Source organism: Babylonia areolata, chromosome 18 (genome assembly GCF_041734735.1).
Source record: "Babylonia areolata isolate BAREFJ2019XMU chromosome 18, ASM4173473v1, whole genome shotgun sequence".
Taxonomy (NCBI): Eukaryota; Metazoa; Mollusca; class Gastropoda; order Neogastropoda; family Buccinidae; genus Babylonia; species Babylonia areolata.
This window is the reverse complement of record NC_134893.1, coordinates 54534659-54556924: the sequence shown is the minus strand read 5'-3', so window position 1 is coordinate 54556924 and position 22266 is coordinate 54534659. Positions and strand designations below refer to the sequence as shown.

The 22266-nt window shown below is 39.6% G+C and overlaps 2 protein-coding genes across 2 annotated transcripts in view; one reads left to right on the top strand and one right to left on the bottom strand.

Moving 5' to 3' along the window:
* Positions 1-1127, top strand: part of LOC143292069 (uncharacterized) — an 8495-nt gene extending 7368 nt beyond the window's left edge. Inside the window, exon 6 of the mRNA XM_076602247.1 lies at positions 1-1127. This exon is cut by the window's left edge and continues 591 nt beyond it. The gene's annotated coding sequence lies outside the window, so the exon portion shown is untranslated.
* A 1665-nt stretch (positions 1128-2792) lies between these two features.
* On the bottom strand, positions 2793-12014 carry LOC143292916 (uncharacterized). The gene is made up of 4 exons (XM_076603608.1): positions 11709-12014; positions 8018-8163; positions 6852-6982; positions 2793-4978 (listed from the first exon to the last, which is right to left on the bottom strand). The coding sequence occupies exons 1-4, from the start codon at positions 11912-11914 to the stop codon at positions 4808-4810; spliced, it is 654 nt and encodes a 217-aa protein (XP_076459723.1). The 5' UTR covers positions 11915-12014; the 3' UTR covers positions 2793-4807.
* Positions 12015-22266: the final 10252 nt, after the last annotated feature.

Sequence of the window (22266 nt, the reverse complement as noted above, 5' to 3'; positions counted from 1 at the left end):
TATAGTAAACAACAACAACAACAACAACAACAAAATCACATTCATTTGCCCGTTAGAAGCTGGGTAAGTAACGAAACTTTGCCATTGATATGTTTTTGTTTGTGTGTATATGTTTTTGTTTCATTTTACTTATCAGTGCTGTATAAATCTCTTGCCAACTGTCATTACGTTAGTTTTGCTTGACTGATTATATACCCTTTTGAAAAGAAAACATGTGTTGCAAGGAAAGCACACACACACACACACACGCACGCACGCACGCACGCACGCACACACACACACACACACACACCGAACGCCTCTACCCTCTTTTCCTACAAACCTACACTGTGTCTTGTAATAACACCAATTCTTTCAAGAATTATAAATTTTTCCAATTATTAAGCAGCTATGTTTTTTCTTTTCAACAGCATAATCATCTTCATGTTTTTACAGACATTCTGTCTTCGTGCTAATACTTTGCAGTTTATGTTTACAGGTATAAAATATTCCTTTCGAACATGTACATATTATTTAGGTCCGTTGCTATAACCTTTTTTTTTTGTGTGTGTGTGTGTGTGCTTTTTTGTTTTGTTTTAACCTTTTTCCAGTCAGGCAACACTTTCAGACAAGATCAGATCAGGGCAAATGAGGCATGTTTCATTGCTGTAGCAATCCTTTTAACTCTTTCCAGAAAAAAAGAGCACAATATATTAACAGTTTCTGATTATGTATGCCAATGTTTGTTCTCCAGTCAAATAAAATGCACAATATTGTTTCTGATAGTGTGAGAGCAAATATTTTTGAATTGGTAATAACCTATGTATAACTCTTAATCAAAACCATACAACTGGCAATCTTTAGTGGATCCAAATGGTTTCTTAAATACCTTTTTTTCCAGTTTTTGACTAAATCAGGATATAATTAAAGTTCCATAATGTAATAATGAAAACAGGGATATATGCACACATCCACTGACTTGTTTATTCGCCTGATGAATAGTTTTGTAAAATTACAAAACTCAACTGAAGATCTTATACTGTGTTATTGGTGTGATGTTGCAAAGTGCTTATTTCATATGGTCATTACGATATTTGTCCTACACACCAGTTCATCTTTTTTAAGTAAAGTTGTGTTCACAAAACTAATTTTCTTGAATTCTCTTGCATTGTTTATTCTTTCTCGAGTCCATTCATATGTTGTTTTACAGTAGCATGATTCTTTTACAATGTGAACCAGTGACAAGTTCTGCAATTACCTAATAATTTCTCAAACTAAGCAATTTGTCTAAGAATCAGAAAAATCACTTGTGTGTATCTGAGCATTACAATTGCATCCCTGACATGCCAAAGACTTGAGACATTAAAAAAAAAAAAAATGTTATGAAATTACCTTGGGGAAAACAGTCATTATTACAGCATCTACTGTTTACAGGATACCCATTTCTGCCCAAGTCTTGACAGACATGCTAGATCAGAGTGGGGATACACATGTTTCTTTGCTTTGTAACTAAGTCAAATGCAAGAGGAATGGTAATGCTGCTTAACAAATAATGATTTTAAATGTTAACATAAACAAAGTAGAAAGAGGTATTGTTGGAAACTGCATTACCACCCATCACCCCCAGCATTTTTGGTTTTGTTGTTCAGCAGGCATCATTCATTATCAGTGAAATCTTTGCCTTTTGTTAAAAAACAGAAGAATAAACGTACATTAAACACACCTCTCACACAATCATAACAAACTCTTGCAAAATATAAAGCACAAAATTTAATGAATTCAAAACAATATAAAAAAAAATGTAAACATACAATGTGTAAACACATTTGATATAATGCTGTTAGTAAAGTGTTTGAAATGTACCATAGAATACAAATTCTTACCCTTCACCAAAATATACCAAACCAGATACTAATACAAGCTACAAAGAAACAAACGAACAAAGCAATTTATAAATAAATCACTATCCAAACTATAAAGTTAAAGCAATACCCCCAATAAGCAAAGAAACAAAAACGAAAAAACCCTGCCAAACTAAGAAAGAATATTCTGAACACTACAGAAAAACTGAACTTACTTTCAGTAAAAAAGAAAAAAAAGAAAAAGAAAAAAGAAATCAAAACTGCTAAAAAACAACAACACAAAATTCTGTTCCAAGTCCACAGATCTGTGCTTTTAGACATGAATACACTTGTGTAAAAAAAACACAAAACGAATGCATGCTTTTCAAAGGGAAATAACTATTTCATTACAAAAAAACCTGAACCTTGCATCTCAATGTGATCTCCAATTCCACTTTCCCCACCTCTCTACCCAAATCATTTATTAATCAAATTTCTTAAATCATTACTTTGTGAATTTATCAGTCAATCAAAGAGCAGTATCTTGATCGCAAAACTGAAGCCTTTCGGTAGAAAAAAAATTTTTGATCTGTGCAATCAAGAACACAGAACTGTAATTCTACCAAAGTCCATACCATGGTTTTTCACATTTACAGCACACCAGTATGCAAACAAGTGCATTTATTATTCTTTCTTTTTTTTTTTTTTTTTATTGCCACACACAGATTCATCCGCCACAACCAGTCCAAAAGTAATGTTAGGTACTGAGAGAGAAAACAAAAGTGGAAACATGGAGGGTCATGTCATCCCCAGTAAGCGCCATGATTATGATGAAACTTCAGATAGTGGACGACTCTACCACAGGAAAACCAACATTCCAATTTCCAAAGTATGACCAGAAATATGTCTTTATCTACATTATTTCATCATTCATGAAAAGAAAAGACCCCCCCCCCCCCCCACCCCCTCCCCTCATAACTTGCTGTTTTGATAAGCGATTTGGACAAATCCTATGCTACATGACATCTGCAAGGCCAGCTGTTTGGCCAGCTGTTTGGCCAGCAGCATTACCCAATGTACTTTGGCCCTGAGTGCATGCATATATATATATTTTTGTACCTATCAGAATCAGAGTGGATTTCTTCAACAGCATTTTGCCAGAGGACAACACTTAAGTTACTGTAGGTTCTTTTCCAGTACGTGCTGCACAAAGGACCTCGGTTTATCATCTCATCCAAATGACTAGATTCTCAGTTAGATTTTCTAGTCAAATTTGGGAGAAAGGGCAAGACTGGGATTCAAATCCAGAACATCATGGACATGTGCTGGTAGATAAGCATCTTAACCATTCTGCCACTGCTGGTCTGACGGCAAACTATTTGCTCTATCAGTGTGCAGGTCAACAGAACAGTTACAACGTGTTTCTTTTTACTGTAAGAATTTACTGGTGATTCATAAGCAGATTTTACAAAAACAAAATTGGGACTCACAATTTTTCACACATTATATACTTAAAAAAAAAATTATTATCATTATTCTTCTTCGATCCTAGTGTGACCTTGGATATATTCACATGTCGAAAGAGAGGCTAACATGTAGCCGAAGAAATTTGCAGAAAAAAATACCTGTAATAATTTTTAATAAAACAAATGGAAGACACAATCCATACCTTTAGATGTGATCTAAATAAACAGAATGCAAATTAATAAAATATCATCTGAGTCAAGCAACTGAATCTAAACAAAAAAATATCTGCAAAGACAGTACGCAAAATGCAAGTTTTGCAATCACGGTATAACTCTCATTCCATTTGATTTCAAACCATGACATAAATTTTTGATGACATTACATCCAAATGATAAGACTGACATTTAAAATCACAAACCAGTCAGCAAGATAAAGAAAGAAAAAAAAAAAAAACAAGAACAAAAACAACAATAACAAAATATACCCTTAATGTCAATGAAAGACTCTCTGGGTATAAATATTTTGTCTACAAAAACTTGATTATAGAATACAGTTTAGTAGAGATGTTTCTTTTTTTTATTTTTTTTTTTTATAACAACTACGTACATCACGAACCAATAAACACAACTCCATTTTGTGGGAGAAATACAAAGGTCATTCTTTCTGACCAAGGCACTAAAATGATTATAAGTTCACAGACAACTTTCAAACAGTGATAATAACTGACCAAAGGGATCCATTGTTACCTTCTATTCATACATTTGTATACCTATTTTACATGATTGCAACAGCACTATACAAAATCAAACTAGATGACCACAATGCTGATGGCAGTTCTGTGTACCTTTCTTTGCTGCACAGTTAATCCATAGGAATCAAAACCTAGACAGTAAAACAAATACAATTGCAGGAAAACTCCTAGGGAGAGAACCCTAATTTCAGACAGATAAATCTGTTGTAACAAAAAAGTAATACAATTATATTCCCAGTGTCAAGACAGTTCCTTTCTCCATCATCATTAACAATTTTCACAAAACATCTGCTGCCTTGCAGAGTTATTCCACTTCTCATCTTCAATACAAAACTGAAAGACAGTCAATGACAAAGGATACCAAGCAAGAATATCTTCAAGAGCAGAAAAACCTGTTGCGTAGTCTGTTTCAAAAGATGTTTATGAACATTCTTTCATTACTCGATCATAAGTTAAGTGAACATAACAATGTCTGTGTTTTGATTTAACTGATTTCTTATTCCCATTTTGAGTATTATTACATACAGTTCTCACCACACCACATCTTTCTGCAAGCAAGAGAAAAACAAGCCTATCTCCATCACCACACACAGACTAGATCTCAGTTTGTAAATAAAACAATAATACAGACTTAGAAACTTCTGACTGACTCCAAGAATGCATGGTTCTTTGGTTGCCGCATTTACATTGCAGTTAAAAAAACACACACCAAAAAACACTACAAAACTTTTGAAAAAAAAACAACAACAAAAACTTACTGCAGACAAGTTTACAATTCATCATGCTTAGGTCCACTAAATTCATCATGGGAGATGAAACCATCTTTGTCTTTGTCCTCATGGTCAAAGATCTGTTGCAGGATAGTGCCGTGCTGGTCCTCGCTGACCGGAGGGGTATTGGGGTCAGCTTTCTTCTGCTGTTCTTTCAGGTATGAGGATACCTGTAACACCAAGAAAAGCAAACCACTGTATAGATGAACTGGAAATGTTGTCTGCAGAAACCCAGACTTTGACACACAACCGACAGACAGATCTGGAGGAATCTGGTGAACAGTTCTGTGTACCCCCCCCCCCCCCCCAACCATGACTGCACAGAGTTAACTCACTCAGTACGGCCAGTCCTCTCTTCTCCTCTACACAGACCCCTCGGATGTTCAGTGGGTGTCTGAATGACCCAACCTTTAGCTTCCGTCGTCAGAATTGTGGTATTCTTTGTCAACATTCACCTCTTCAGTATATATATAAGAGCCTTCCGCTTGCAATATCTTGATGATGGTGATTGGGGTGAAACGCTGTCAACGTCGTCTCTTTCGCCGTTCGTATGGAGAGAGTTAAAGAAGAAGAAAAAATATATGGAAACTAGGACAGTTATACGAATAAACGTGGTTAAATATACAACAGAAAATAAGGTATACATGTGCAATAAAAACAGACTAGTATTTGAACAAAGGACTAAAGGCAAATACACAAAAAACAACAACCAAATATTTGTGAATAGATACAGATAATGGTAAGTGAAAAACATAAACCTAATCCATTTTACTTTCACATCCACTGATTTCAAAAGGTCATGACTCCTCCACCCCCCCTACTAATTTTCATTCCAAAATTTGTAGCTAACAATAAAAAGCAGTTTACAATATTCATTTAGATTTCGATGCATAATTATGCATACATATACAAGTATGTAATTGTGTATTGTTATTTCATACAGCTATTTGATATTGGTGCCACGCATTTGTCTCTTGTTATTAAGGTATCTAGGAATAAAATGTTCACTGAATTAAAAAAATAAATAAGATTAATCTCTCATTGCTTTTGTAATGACTGTTTCTCATGACCAAGAGGTTAGACCTATTTGATGGCTACAAGTGTTACAATGATTATTAGTTCAGCTGCAGTCTCTTTCAAAAGAGTGGCATTGCAAAAAATGCAGTCATGACAGTCCTGTATGATTTGACCATTTTCTGGTGTACTGAAGTTTGTTTATCAAATGCTTGTAGCCATTTTGGCTGTGATTATGTTTTTAGTGCCTCATAATCCACTTCATTATCATTTTGAATAATTATCATTATAATTATCATTATCATACTATAAAACCATCTGTAGATTTTGGTTGGAAGCAGGCATGTATCTCTTTTGTTCCACGAACAATACTTTTTGAACAAAAATGATAACATACATTTTCACATTCTATAACTGAATCGTTTCAACACCTGCTATGTTCTGGTGATAACAGTAACTGTACATGTAGCAAGGCCCATATATTTTTTTTTCAGAAGTAAAGTCTATATTACAATCTTCTACCAGCATACATTATGCATCCACAAATCTAATACCAAAAATCTCTGTATGATGTAATTAACCACTTGATATTTTAAGAGAAAAAAGAGAACTGTCTGTGCAAGGATAAAACTGATAAAAAGTTTGGGGAAAAAAAAGTGTAAGGTATGGAAATAGATGAGAAAACAAAACAAGGTTTACATAAAAACTGGACAATACAGGCCACTGAAAGTATGTGATATCTTTGCTCTGTGTGATAATCAAGGATAAGAATTATTATCATTGATGTGAGCACAAGCAGTTTGTGTCAAGTGCATATGGTTTTGTTAATCGCTATGGTGTTTATCAAATAACAAAGTGTCATTAATTCTTTACTGATGGTAACTATTCATCACTTGTTCTAAAATTGCAGTTTTTTTTCACTTTCCTCTGAATGATGTGTTTTAAATTTTCACTTTGATTTAAAAAAAAAAAAAAAAAAAAAAAAAAAAAAAATCCAACTGATAGAACATCAATAATTTCCAACCATACCTCCTCTTGCGACAGAAGCAAGTCATTGTTGACGTCAATCTCTTTGAAGACATTGGGGGGAGGGGGGCCATCCTTGATGTCCAGCAGCTCCACTTCGAATGTCAGGCTGGACTTGGGAGGAATAACTTCTCCTGAAAGCACCATGGGTGGGTTGTCAGCAACACAGTCAATAAGTAGATCAAAATTAATTGTTGTACTGCAATGCGTGTGTTTTGTTATCTTGGGTAATTTCCTATATTTAAACGTGTGTTTTGCAAAGAAGGCATGTGAAAATTGACATCTAGCATGCATTCCAGCCTTCCAATGTATGCTCCAAAACGAAGTAAAATGACTTATGAATATCAATCAACACATGTTGACTCAAGCTGCCTCTCCATGATTTGGGAGGCCAGTTTTGTTGTTTTTGAGTGTAGCAGTCACTCTTAACAGTTGCTGTAAGGTATGTGTATAGTCTGTCTCCCATTGTTATTCTTAATTCCATGGTTTGTATCGGACTGTTTTGTCATATATATATATATATATATATATATATATATATATATATATATATATATATATATATATATATATATATACACACACACACACACACAAATGTATATATAGACACATACACACACACACATATGTATGTATCATTTAGAACCCCCCTCTCCAGGAAAATCATGCCCTGTAATTGTCCGCTTCAAGGTCAAATCAAGGAAGTTAGACGACAAAGTGTTGGCAGACCGTAGGAAGCTGAAGGACAAGGGTGTGTCTGTGGGGGAGGATTTAACCCCTGCCAACTTCAGACTGTTGACAGAAGCGTATAAACATAGTGCATCTCTAGCAACTTGGTCTCTCTTACGGAAAGATTCCGGCCAAACTAGAAAATGGCAAAACTGTGCATGTCAGGTTTCAGGCTGACATTAATGAACTGATCCAAAAGGAAATGCTTCAAAACCTATCTAATTTTGAGGGGTGGGGAACCCCAAACCACAAGGCAAATAGGAAGCACAAACCAAAATAATGCCTGGCACTGAAGAGGTCCATGTTAAACTGCAGCAATAACCCAATAATCATCCTTGACATTATCAACCCATAATAAAAGCAACAATCACAGGAACAATATCAACAATACCAGCCACCACCGGTTAACAGTCAGTAAGGTTTCAGGTGTGCATTACCTGCTCCCTGGTCCCCGTAGGCCATGTGAGAAGGGACGACCAGTTTGCGCTTCTCCCCAACACACATGTCCTGCAGTCCCTTCTCCCAGCCCTGGATCACCTGACCCACCCCCAACTGGAACTCAAAGGGCTGCTGTCTATCCAGGCTGAAACACATAACACACACGTGGAAAAAATGAGGACTCAAAGAAACCCATACAGTACTGAGTATATGATATACAACAGCATACTGAATTAATCCCTTTGAGCATGAGTTTGGAAGGCAAATACTTTTTTTGTGTGTACTTTTCTGTGGTGCATCTGATTTTTTTTCAATCCCAAGAAAACGTCTTAAAAAAAAAAAAAAAGAAAAAAAAAAAGGGGAAGACTGAAATCCTGTTCTGTTATCTCTGTCTGATCTGAGTGAGGTCACAGCCCTTCACTGAGAAGCAAGCAGTCAAGGGGTAAAGCTTTTGATAACACAACTACTATATAGCACTACAGTCAATCCAACTTGCCAAATTTGATCTTTTGTAGATGGAATGTGAAGTTATTAAGATACATTATATTTTTCTAATCAATATAAAATTACAATAAATTTGTTCTCACTAATCAGTTATGCTGAAAGTAAACATGAATCATTCCATATTGTCAACATTTGCAAAACTGTGTAACTGTAAGTCCAGTTTATGCTGGATAAAAAGAATAAAGTCAAAACACAGGCACACACACACACACACACAAACACTAACACAAATGCAAGCATGTATATGCGTACACACACACACACACTATCAAATAAATAGGCAAATGCATCTTCATTCCCTAAAACAAAACCTTAGGACCTTAAATAGCCTGCAGTGCTGCTTGCCAAAACGTTGTCTCCATGTCCCAGAGCAAAGTCCCAATGTTTGATCAGACAAACCCAACTGGAAGGGGCAGTTTAATTAAACCCCCAGTGTTCAAACAACAGGCCATACAGCTGGCAGCTGAAACCAGTTTTTTTCACAACCTGACTACAGTACGCAAGACAAAGACACACCAGGGTGCGTTCTATAGGTCTAAATGAACAGTTATTCATCATTCAGCTTTGCAGCTGTTGAGTGTGAGATTCCAACAAAGGCTAGTTTTTAACTTGAATAAACCTGAATAAACTAGTAACAAATTGAGAAAGAGGAGAGATGGAGGGGAGGGAGGGAGGGAGGAGGGAGAGAGAGACAGACAGACAGACAGAGAAATGAACACTGAAATGTTTAATGTCATTAGCTGTGAAGCTCTAGTGACAAAGCAGGTACTAATCAGAACAAAATGGCGCAAAACAGATAAAATAGAACCGAAATGAAAAAACAGGATTGAAACAACATAATCTAATAAGAGACTGGCAACACTCTGGCACTTTGTCATAAGCTTAAAGTACATGTGACAGGGGGGGGGGGAGGGGGGGGGGGGGGGGGTAATGTGTCTTCTTTTTTGTTCATTCGTCTCCAGGGTTTGGACAGTGCACAGAAAACAAAGTGCATATAAATCATATAAATATTTATGCATGTAACATCGCCACACATCATATCAATACAAACACATACTAAAGAACATATAGATCATGAAATAATCATTTATGTCTGAACATCAAAACCCATCATATGATCATATTAATACGAACACATCATTTTATTACAATGTTGAGATTCACTATCCAAATGTAGCCCTTCCTTTTTATATGTGGAGAGAGAGAGAGAGAGAGAGAGAGAGAGAGAGAGAGAGAGAGAGAGAACTGAAAAGACAAGATACAAAGGCAAAATTCTTTATTTTTGAGATAACAGATCAACTGTGTGCATGTTTTTTTTTCATCCAGTCTCTGCGCTATTGGGTAAGACAAAGACAGAGGGAAAGAGTCAAACACACAGACAATCGTCCAATACACAGATGGAAACAGAGAGAGACTGAGATGGACTGACCGAGAGAAAGATTTTTTTCCCAAATTATCCCCCCCCCCCCACCCCCAAGGATTAGACTGTAAGTTATGTTCTGGGTGCTAGCCTTTCAGATGAGTGTATAAATCAAGGCTGTGTGCTTTTTTTTTCCCCCCATGTAAAAGCACTCTCCACAATAAATATTTTTTCTGTGTGTGGGGAAAAAAACTATTTGTAGAATACATTACTTTGATAAGCCTCTGCACTGTTTGTAGAATATTCTACTTTGATAAGCCTCTACACATAGACACAGAAAAAAACAATCACTCATGAAAAACTGGGTAGTGCTGCCCTCTTCCCTGAAGTGTTAACACCTGGGTGACCAGCCAGCCAACATATGCAATTTTTCTGTGTTGACAACCTGACTCTGTAGTGACTTATTTCACACTCCACAGAGGCTAGTCGTAAACTTTTCAAGTTGTAACTGTAAGGCTTTGCAAGTCTGATGTCTGATAAATGTCACTTAATGGTGGACAATCTCAAGGGCATAAAGTGTTAAGGTGTGGCAAAATACACTTCACAAAAAGTAAAGGACAACTTCCTGTTTTCAGAAAATGATGTAAAATCAAGAGGTAATAAAAACTATACAGGCTGCATGTGGTGCACCACTGCATGGCCTATGTTGAACATACTGACAACTGTTTCATGTGCATGCACAATGAACAGCTTGATTAATGTTAGAAAATTTGATGTTTCTGCTAAAAACCAAGTCTTCAGTCATTTCTACAGATTCCTATTGGTTTACTTATTTATGTATTTTGTAAAAACAATAAAGGAAGTGCAAGAGCAAGAAAGCACCTCTGGTTATAAGTGATGTTCATTACACTGATCAGTCTCATGCTTATGAACATTACTATTTATCATAAATTCAGCATCATTTCACTATACTTCCAAGAAGAAAACTGTGCAAGTTCTCATTAAGTGGCCTTTAACATTTTCTGACCCCTGACAGCCTGAGTATTCTTTAGTCTTTGTGATTTGTCCATTGCCTCTGAAGCCAGTATATTTTCTCGTGTGGTGGTCTCGACGCAAGTCATTCAGATGAGATGATAAACTGAGGGCTGTGTGCAGCATGCATTCAGCGCACATTATAGAAGAAACCATGGCAACAAAAGGGTTGTCCCTGGCAAAATTTTGTAGAAAAATCCACTTCAATAGAAAAACAAATGAAACTGCAGGCAGAAAAAAATACAAAAAATGGGTGGTGCTGTCAGTGTAGCAACTCGCTCTCCCTGGGGAGAGCAGCCCGAATTTCACACAGAGAAATATTTTGTGAAAAAAAAGTGTAATACAAAATGCAAATACAATACAAATACATAATTATGCACATATAATGTATGTAAAGTGCATGCCTTCCGTGACACCTGCTCTTCCGTTTGACCGTACTCCGTTACTGGATGGGACAAAATTCGTGAACTTGCCAATGTGAAATTATCTTTCATGCAGCATCGTGCACACCCTCATCTGGCATTACCTTCTGCCTGTTGAATTGGGACTACCAACGTCAATCCCCTCCCACCCCCCATCCCATATACTGCCGATCAAGAGGTGTTCACGATGCTTATTCTGTCATAAAACAGGACAAGTCAATTTCACCAACAGTTCTAAAACCAAACAGAAATTTTGAATGAAAACTCTTTGATTTCTATCCTGTGCGAGTGTGTGTGTTGTTATTGTTTCAGTTCTATTGCCAGTCATCTCCCCCTGTGTTTGCAGAAGCAAAACCATGCAAACACACTCACCTGGAATCAAACTTGGCGCCTGTGGCCGTGAGAGTGCCAGTGTAGTGCATCGAAAGCAAGTCGTGTTTCTTTGATTGTCTCGTGCAGGAGTCTGGTTTCTGCAGCACCTCAGTCACAAGTTCCCCATCATCAGCTCTCGAAGGCAGGCAGTGTGAGCAGACTAACAGCAACGTGCACACTATAACGCTCGTTGTTTGAGACGCCATTCTGAGGTGTGTGCGTGAATCAACGTCGGTCTTTTCCGATGTCGCGTGAGCGTGGTTGCCGGGGCATAAATAGACGCTCAACTCGACGTGGCGAAATCTGTCCAAGGTAAAGGCCAACCGGAAATGAGATGTAAAGTTTCGTCGATTTTATTGGTCGACAACTCTGAAGATGAATTTTCTGATTGGTGACCAGCTGCCTGTGTCGTCTGCTCTTAAGGAGGTCAGCGAGTCGTCTGTTGAAAACGTAAATTTCTGCTCCTCCCTCCTTTCACCTCTCCCCAACAGACATATCAACAACAACATCAACGTACAACAACAACGGGAATAAACACGACGACAACAACAATAGCAACAACAACACTGAACAACAACAACTTCTACTACCGCTACTATACGTATTTGACAACAAAGAACATACAACAAGAACAACAATACCAACATCATCAACAACAACCGTAAACGAAGTCCCCTTCATGACAACACTAAACAAAATTGATCAAACTGGCATCCGTCTGATTTAAGAGGAATATAAATCCCTAGTCATCGCGTAGAACCGGCGTGTCCATCAACTGAACGAACGAGACGAATTAAATGGAGACAGAACGGGAAAGCATCCACAAGAAAAACAAAAGAACAATTTCTGTAAAAACAAAACAAAACAAAAACAAACAAACAAACAAAAAACAAAAAAACAAACAAAAAAACACATAATTTTATATTACCGATGCAGAACGGAGTTCCACGTTAAAAAAGATTTTTTTTTTTTTAAGAGAGAGACGGGAAAGGGGGTTGTGGAAAGTAGATAGATGACGCCAGAGGAGGCAGTAAACTGAAGCAGAAAAAGCATCACTAGGGAGACAGAAGAAGAAGAAGAAGAAGAAGAAGAAGAAAACGTAATGTCACAGGACTCAAACTTATTGAAGCGTTATTATGATAATGGTAGTGACAAGCGAGAGAGGCAGCTATGAATTCGAGTCTCCGATTGGCGTGGGAACGAGTGTGTCAGTGTGTGTAGTGTGTGCGTGTGCGCGCGCGCGCCTGCGTGTGAAAGCCACGGTGTACGTGCGTGCGTGCATGTCAGTGTTTGTGTGTGTGTGTACGTCTGTGTGTGTGTGTGTGTGTGTGTGTGTGTGTGTGTGTGTGTGTGTGTGTGTGTGTGTGTGTGTGTGTGTGTGTGTGTGTGTGTCAGTGTGTGTGTGTGTGTCAGTGTGTGTGTGTGTGTGTGTGTGTGTGTGTGTGTGTGTGTGTGTGAGAGAGAGAGAGAGAGAGAGAGAGAGAGAGAGAGAGAGAGAGAAGATGTCGATGCATGTTTTTCTGTCCATTTGTCCGAGCATTTTTATGTGTCCGTGTCCCTCTGTCTGTCTGCTGTGTCTGTCTGTCTTTCTGTCTGTCTCTCTTTCTCTCCTTCTCCCATCTCTCTCTCTACTCATCACGACATCTACAACCTCGTGGTGCACGTAATAATTATCATGCACTGCTGTGGTCCTTGTCAATCCACAGACGATCGAAGCGCCACGTCAGCAGTTAGTGTCACCTCCAGTTCTTCACTCACGCCACCACGCCAGTCCTCGGACTGAATAGTGGATGCTGACGTGTCCGTCCGGAAGGCATTAAGGGGAGGAGGGGGTGGGGTGGGGTGGGGGGCAGGTGTGTGGAGGGGCCGGGGATAGGGGGGGGGGGGTGCACTGAAGGGAGAGGGGATTTTGATAGGGGGGAGCAGCGAGAGGCAGGGAGCTTAAGGGGCACCGAGACGTCTCAACGAGCTGTTCAAAATGCAGTGCCTGGGGCAACATGACTCTCCATCCAGTCCATTAACTCACTCGCTGCCATTGTCCGCATATGCGGACATCGTCGGAGAAAGCGTTGGATGCCAATGTCCGCATATGCGGACTTGGATTTTAAAAAGTCGTGCTGTCGGAGTGACGCGTCGGATGCGAAAATCAAAAGCAGATGTGATATCTTACGTCACCTCTGGTCAGCTTTTCATTCACACACGCTGCGTGTGTGTCGCGATAAGCTCAACCGCACTTGATAACAAAGCGTGCCCCCTGTCAGCTTTGTAAGTTGTTTGACAAGATGGCGTCACGGCGAAGTGTTCGACACGGTCGGAGAGGTGAAATGTTACTCAGCGTCGAAGATGCTTTGGAAATGATCCAAACTGAAGGCTCTGATGTCGAAGGAGATAATGTTGATTCTTCGGACAGTTAATTTGAACCAGATCCCGATGAACTAGAAACAGATTCGGCCACTGAAGAGAGTGTTTACAATGGAGAGGAAAGTGAGGAACATGTGCCAGCAGATGAGACAGACACAGACGACGAAACCACTGAGGAAATGGACGATTTTGCAAGTGTTTTCACCAGTGATTGGACTGACAATTTTTCCTTTTTCCCTCTTGCACATCCCATCACTGGCATACCAGGTTTGTCAGCTGACTGGCCAGTCAACACCCAGCCGGTTGAGTTTTTTTCTTTGTTCTTTGATTTTCATTATGTAGAGACAATATTTTTTCTTGTATCAGTGAATTTCAACTTTCTTCACCACCTGTTCATACTTCATTGCATGCACTAGGTCTTCAGTTCCTCAAATAGTGTTAGAATGTGATGTGGAACATGTTGGTGTACCTTTCTGATGGGTGCAAAAATGCTAAAAAATACACTAAATATGGATACCGCGATCAACATCAAGACGGTGAGTAAATACTTTGATTTTTTGCACACATATGGAACAACATTCCTTGCATACATATACTAAATATCAATTGTCTGGGTGTTTATTTGTTTTTTTTACAATTTTTCCCCATCCTATACAAACCCTGGGTTTTCAGGGATTGGCAAGGGCAAAAACTCTTGGCATGGAGTGAGTTAAATTCACTTTGGCCCCCACAGCTTCTTCCGTCTGTACATTTACCCAAGCCGGAACACATGATTATATACACCGCCAATATACAGCCGGCTGGAAAGCTATATTCATAAAATTATTTGTAATTTAAGTGGCATTCAAAGTATTTTATGATTTTTTTTTTCAAACAATGTTTCCCGCCACTAAATAATTAAAGCTAAGTGCGGTAATTGCTTCCCTCTAAACCTAAATGCATGTGAATGTTTCACCTTTTCATAGCAGTATGGTTTTTGATATTTTATCACAAGGCAACATCTCATTCAAAGGCGAGTATGTTCGGAATACACTTATCAACTTTGCAAATGTTTCGGCCTTGATATAATGATGTTCTCCAGATAGGTCTATTAAGCCTAATCTAATGCAGTGGTTGATATGTGTGTATAATCGCCGGCGCACTTAACTATGATATTGACGAAGCGGCCTCTCAGTCATGGGGTAAAATTATGACCGACACCGCAAGCGCTATTTTTCGATTTGTTTTTAAAATGTTAACTCATGTGGTACATAGATTTCATGTATCAGCCGTCGTCTAAACTTCCCCTTATCAGTTTGGAGTGACGATATCTGAAACTGACAATGTACCCAGCACTATCCTTTGCTGCGAACTGAAGAAAGCCATACCATTTATTACCAATGATGTAAACTTTCTGTTTGTTTTAGAAAGATGTTGATATCAATAATTCAGTGCATTGGAGTATTAGGCTTATGTGAAATATTAATTACTGACTTTAATGTAACTGCTTTTACACATAAATTTTGTTGTATAGATTTCTCAAGAAAGCACAGCTAGATGGTTAAACTGTTTCATTTTAAACAAACAAGACATGAAGACAAAGAACATCAGAAGTAAACACTACACATTGCACATGATACGGTCAATACTGGAAAGAACGAAGTATCAAACAAACGCACACGTGAAGTTACTGATCTTGTTCATTGTTGTTATTGCTGGCCTCATCCACAGTTCATTTCATTCCCACGTGCGCTGAAGCAACACCTGCTTGTTTACTGAGTTTCTCTCGAGTCTTTCGTGTGGTATTCCTATGTTCAAGATCAAACGATTTTTTCGATTTGGAAATAAAATAAATGCTTACGGGACATTAATGTTCTCCAGCCGTTTTGCACGCGTAAGATGAATGAGATGTACGGAGTAGAAAAACAAATCTTTGTTTTCAGGATATTTCTTGGTTTGTTTATCTGTAGACTCTCTGTCTGTCTGTCTGTCTCTGTGTGTCTGTCTCTCTGCCTCTGTCTCTCTCTCTCGTTAACTCATGCACATGCATGCGCACATTCATGCACAGACCGACACATCCACAGGCGCGCACTTCAACACCCCAAATCTGCACTTACACACAGACACGCACAGAGAGAGACACACAGACAGACACAAACAGACAAACATAAAGACAGACAGGCAGACACACACACACGCACACACACACACACACACACACACACACACACATGCACACAGATTGTTAACCGTGTCAAATGTGGGCCCGAGGCCAGAGCCATATAACCGTGTAATAACGAAGGACGTGGATCATTAGAGGGGAAATCTGTCAAACGGGCGTCACTTCCAATTCGTCTTGCCTCAAAACCTAGGATAGCTGATGACAGTGACAGGGGGAGTGGCTGAAGAGTATGATGAGGGAAGACACACACACACACACACACACACACACACACACACACAGAGAGAGAGAGAGAGAGAGAGAGAGAGAGAGAGAGAGAGAGAGAGAGAGAGAGAGAAGGCAAATTCATAAACTGAAACAGTGTACGTGTTCAGTTCAGGACTCACCCCCTCGAACAACACAACCTCTACCGGACCATGAAATAAACTCCGAACAATTTTCACCCGAAGTGCGTCAGTCAATATAGATCTTTAAACTTTACACGTGTTGCAATCTGGGCACCTGTATTTATTAAACTGTGTTTTAGACTAAAAGGATTGTTTTTACACTCTGTAGCCTAACAATAAGGTAAATATGAGCAATGTTTCCTTAAAAAACCCCGAAAAGAATGACGTTTTCGCTTCAAAAACAAACAAACAAAAAAGTACGTATACTTTAAGACCATTTTCCTTACAGAGTGTAGACCTTTCTCCATCATTCCATACTTGATAAAGTGTGATGACATCCGCACGACAAGATTCACAGATTATGATAAGTTATTCAAAGATTATATTAACATCACGGGAAGAAAGATGAGCAAAACACACTTGTTCATCATCACCCTTTCCCGTGTGTTTAATTCGCCAGAAATAGAAACAGAAATTAATGTGCTGCGAGATGAACCATCAGATGATATGAAACGGCCATTCACTCAAAACTAATCATCACCTCTGCGACACCAGAGTCGTATCTGCGCACTCCTCTCAAGAACTGAGATCAACTGGCGTGAACAAAGACTGGTGTATTATGCGGCGTGCTACTGGTGTAACGCAATACTCGCAGATGGACCAGCTCGGAGGAGAGAGAAGACAGGATGGGTGGGGGCTGGGAGAAAGTGGAAAGCGAGTAAAATGTGTCAGGTTTCTCATTGTCCAATGCCATAGTTATCTTTGCGTGCAGCGGCTAAACTGCTTCGCAGTTCAGTTTCCGATGACATAATTATACTCATTCCCCCACTTCCCTTGCGAGAACGACCACAATGAAGCTGCACATGCGTATCTAATGCCCCCATTTCCGCTTCCTCCTACGGCCGTTGTGAAGACCGTCATGGACCAGAAATGATCTTTGTTTCGAAATGAGCAGATCTTGTCCTTCAGATCTGGCTTACAATGGGTGTATTCAGAGAAAAAAGTACATTTGATGGTGTCATACAAGACACGTTTAATGCTTTCAGACCAGACCAGGCCATGTTGCCTTCGTCCGCTTTTGACGCTTTGAGACGTGGTACGCTTTCAGACGTGGTCCACGTTTGACGCTTTCAGACGTGGTACGCTTTTGACGCTTTCAGACGCGGTCCACGTTTGACGCTTTTTCTTTTAGACTTAGTCCACTTTTGATGCTTTCCGACTGGGTCCACTTGTCAGCTCAAATTTTGATATAACTGATGCAATATTTATCAAGTAGCTCATTTAATTTACTACTTTTTGGTTAATTTCATTTCAAATGTTAATGAGCTATTGTTTGAGTAAACAAACAAACAAACAAAAATACTCCAACAACAACAAACTGTTTTTGTCTGATATCAATGTCAGACACGAATGAGATAACGGTATATTGTCATTTGATTAAGATAATCACCTTCATTCCTCCCTCCACGCACGCACGCAAGCACGCACGCACGCACGCGCGCACACATCACACACACACACACACACACACGTTAAAGACCGCTGGCTCATTGCGCTCGAAATAAAAACATTATCATGCCGGGCTTGAGAACAAATAACTGTTTGTGAAATGAGATTTCATATTCCGACCTTCGATGGAAATTCGGCATCATCATGTGACCAAACCATTCGTCATCCATTATTCGCTGACCTCTGGCCTTCGCTGCAGCGTCCTTTGTCCATCAAGTTTATCTAGACTTCCCGCAAACTACTTAAGAAGCAACAACGACAAAAGCAACAGTAACAAGAAACATATCTACACGTCGTGTGTCACTGATTGTATCGTCATTGTCAACATTGTCACCATAGTCGTCGTCTGTTTATCAGCATGTTACATGTCTGTCTGAGTGTGTATGTGTGCGCGCCTGAAATCTGATTCGAATGACACATGAAACGAATGATGAGCGCCCAATGACAGCCGTCAGTCGGCTCTACCCAGGTAGACAGCCTGTTGTGCAAATGACTCCGTGTTTGTAAAGCGCTTTGAGCTTGGTCTCCGACCGAGGATAGGCGCTATATAAGTATCCATATCAATAAGTAACCATATCAAGCAGGGGGTATTCGCGATTTAGTAGTTGTCGTTGTTGCCGCGCACGTTGGACTTGCAGGAATAATAGACAGGAAATGACAGGAAGCGAAAAGGTGATGTTAAATCTGCTAAGAAATGAAGAATGCTGATGAAGTAGTGATGAAGTCTGGTGTCCGGTCACAAAACTATCATATGACGAAATTGTCGTGCTTATTATTTTTATTTCTATTTCTTGTTTTATTATTATTATTTTTTTTATTTACTTTATTGGGGAGAGGGGGCGGGGAGTGGGGGCGGGGGGGGGGGGAAAGGGGGGGGGGCATCTCTGACAACTATCACACCGGAGGAAATCGTGCTTTCTGTTACAGGGAGGATTTGGAGGAAATAGCAATTTATTCAGATGGTTAGTTTGCATCGTGTGACAGAACCATCACCAACGCTTCAGGTTCCTGGATGCTCCTCGTCCGGGTCGAGTGCACTGACGGCCATCATGACCACAGAGCACATAAAACAGGAGTGTCCAATACTCCCTTAAGGAAAGGTAACGATCCAGGATGCATCTGTTGGTTTCAACTGAAGTCCCCGTCCATCGCCACAAATTGATTTCCCGTCTGTTTGCAGTAATTGAGAATTACCGAAACTGTGAAGAAAAGACCATCCCATTCTACACACACAAAAGCCACCCAAAACAACAACAACAACACACACACACACACACACACACACACACACACACACACACACACACACACACACTATAATAAGAGGAAAACAATAGTAGGAAATCAACTCTATAGGCAGCAAAGTCTCGACAAAGCATAATTATACATATTTGTAATCAACCACAATAAGCACGAAATTAGCATTAATTTTGTTGTCAGGAGAACGCTAAATGTTACAAACTTCAAGAACAAGACTTAACTTAGAGATCATCTCTCATTCATACTACCTTGTAGCCATCCACGACGATTAGAGTGTGATACAATGAAAGATACATTGAATACGATATTTCCTTCAATTCTGAAATTGATCAAAGGAAAACCACCTTTGTACACACTTGAGGGTCACATTAAAAAGGCTCTGGGTCCTTAATCAGTGAATTGTCAGTTTTGGTGAGGCTTCAACGCAAGTTTTTTGTGTGTTGTTGTTGTTTTGTTTTTTGTTTTTTTGCAAAGAAATGGCAGAAATTCAATGCTGTTGCTCAATTTAACAAACTAACAACTGATTAGTAGAAGAAAATGAGAGCAGGAAAATAATTCATCCGTCAATGAAGACTTAACAAAGTTTTGACCCCCCCACCCCACCCCAACCCCCTTCCTCCCCAAAAAAACATTTAACGGAGAGAATAGAGAAAGTAATAATGGAAAGTACAGATTTACAAAGTAATAAAGGACAGATACAGATCTACAATCTTAGGGAAATCCCTGAGGGAACATAAAGATTCCTTCAGAAGTAAAGAATAAACAAATAGAATAGAATGTATGACGGTTCACTTAAGATCCATTTGAATCTGAGTACAAACTGTTGATTAATTAGATGCTGTCCTACATGCCAGAGGGCATATTAGGCAGTAAGGATGGACGAAGTGGTGATGAAAAAAGTTGGTGTTTATTTGCTTATCTTGAGTTGCGAAGAATTAGTTCTGTTCGCCATTACCTGTCTATGGAAGCAAACAAAACATTTTTTTTGTACGTTTGTTTTGTCCAGCTATGATTACTTAAACTCTGTTTTTGTCAGCATTAAAAAAAAAACACCAACTTCACCTAATAAACTTCAAAGAGTTCAGAACAATACTGCTCGACTTATTTTCAGATCCTCCAAAATTTAACTTTTTATTCTTCTCTTCCACTCTATTCACTGGCTACCAGGTTAAAAAAAAGAATTGAATACAAGGTTCCTGTTCTGACGTTTTCAGCCCTCTCAAGCTCTGGTCCACGCTGCTTCTCTGACCTCCTTGAAGTACTTCAAGTGTACATTCCAACTCGTCACCTTCGTTCTGCTTCTGATACAAGGCTATCAAAAATCCCTTTTGTAAAGAAGAAGCAACAGGGTCAGATATCTTTCTCTTTTCAGGCGCCATCACTGTGGAACAAACCGCCAGAAAATTTGCGACATTCTTTCTCGCTGAAATCTTTGAAGCCAGTTCTGAAAACACATCTTTTCCAACAACAGTTGTTGTTTTCTTTAATTAAAAAAAAAATTAGTGCTAGTCTTGGTATGATCTGGTTTTGGTTTTAAATGCATGCTTTATTGTGGGGAAGCCGTTTGCCCTGTGTTTGTTGCGGGGTGTTGGCGAGTATCCGTGCATTCGTGTGTGTGTGTGTGTGTGTGTGTGTGTGTGTGTTGCAGGGATGCGTTTTCTGGAAGGCGTCATAGCTGGGTGGGTGGTTTCCAATGTTCTGTTGCGAGAGTGTATTTTGGCACGTGCTTCCGTGTTTCTGTGTGTGCGTGTTTGGGGGGTGGGGTTGGGGGTTGGCGTGGGGGGTGGGGTGGGGGTATCGATAGGAGAGGCGGGGAGTGGGGAACGAAAAGTAAAGCGCTTTGGTCAGTATTTCTGGAGAAACGATCAATATGCTTCTTCTTCTTCGTGGTTCCAGATATTCACTCATGCATTATGATCTCTCGCTGCTGTTGGTATAAAGCTGGTTCACACCGAAGGTTTCGCTGCCGCGACAAGCACGATGCGCCCGACCGGAGCCTGCTGACAACTGAACGCACCATCGATATCACACCCTACATGTTACAGCAATATGTTTTGAGAACTATCTTTACGATTCTCAGAGCTGCAGAAGAATATAACCGCGTTGCTTCAAAGTAACCGCAGTCTGGACGGTTTTGGAAGAAAACCCGGTTGTTTTTTTCTTTTTTTTTCTTTCATCCTTCCTCGTTTTTTTTCCTTCTTCGTTTCGTCTTTTTTTGTTGTTGTTAAACAAAGGCCGTCTTTTTTATGATCAGTCAGTGCACATGTTTAAACGAGCCGTAATACTTTTTACATTTTTAAAATCAGATTTTGTAAATACAAATGAAATCCACGATGAACAATGTCCCAAGGAAATGTGTCGCCAGGAAGGCACTCGTGACCACATGTCTTTTGCTGATGTTACTGACTTCACTGAGTTATGTTCAGATTTCAGCTGACCAACAGGGAAACCTCAAGCAGCTGTCAGAAGACATCACAGATTATCAAACACCGGACCTCGTTTCCAAAGCACCACAGACAGACAGGGTTGATTACGTTCAATCGGACACCGGAACCACTTCTGAAGGACTACTGGCTGATGGGGACTATCACGACTATCCCGAGACCGAAGCTGTCTATCCAGAACCTTCCACCCAAGAGCCATCACCTCAAAGCAACCAAAGTGAAACTGACGATGCTTACTCAGATTCCAGACCTGCTCATTCCCCATACCTCAGTCACAGCAACACTGGACTTGTCCATTCAGACCTAGACTCTCTTCCTCGAGACGTGTTGAACCACAGCGGCGCCCCAATATCCAGCGCTCTCCATCAGAACGCAGAGGCTCTTTACCCCGAATACCCCGGTTATAATGATGATGCTGATGGCAACGTTAGCTATCC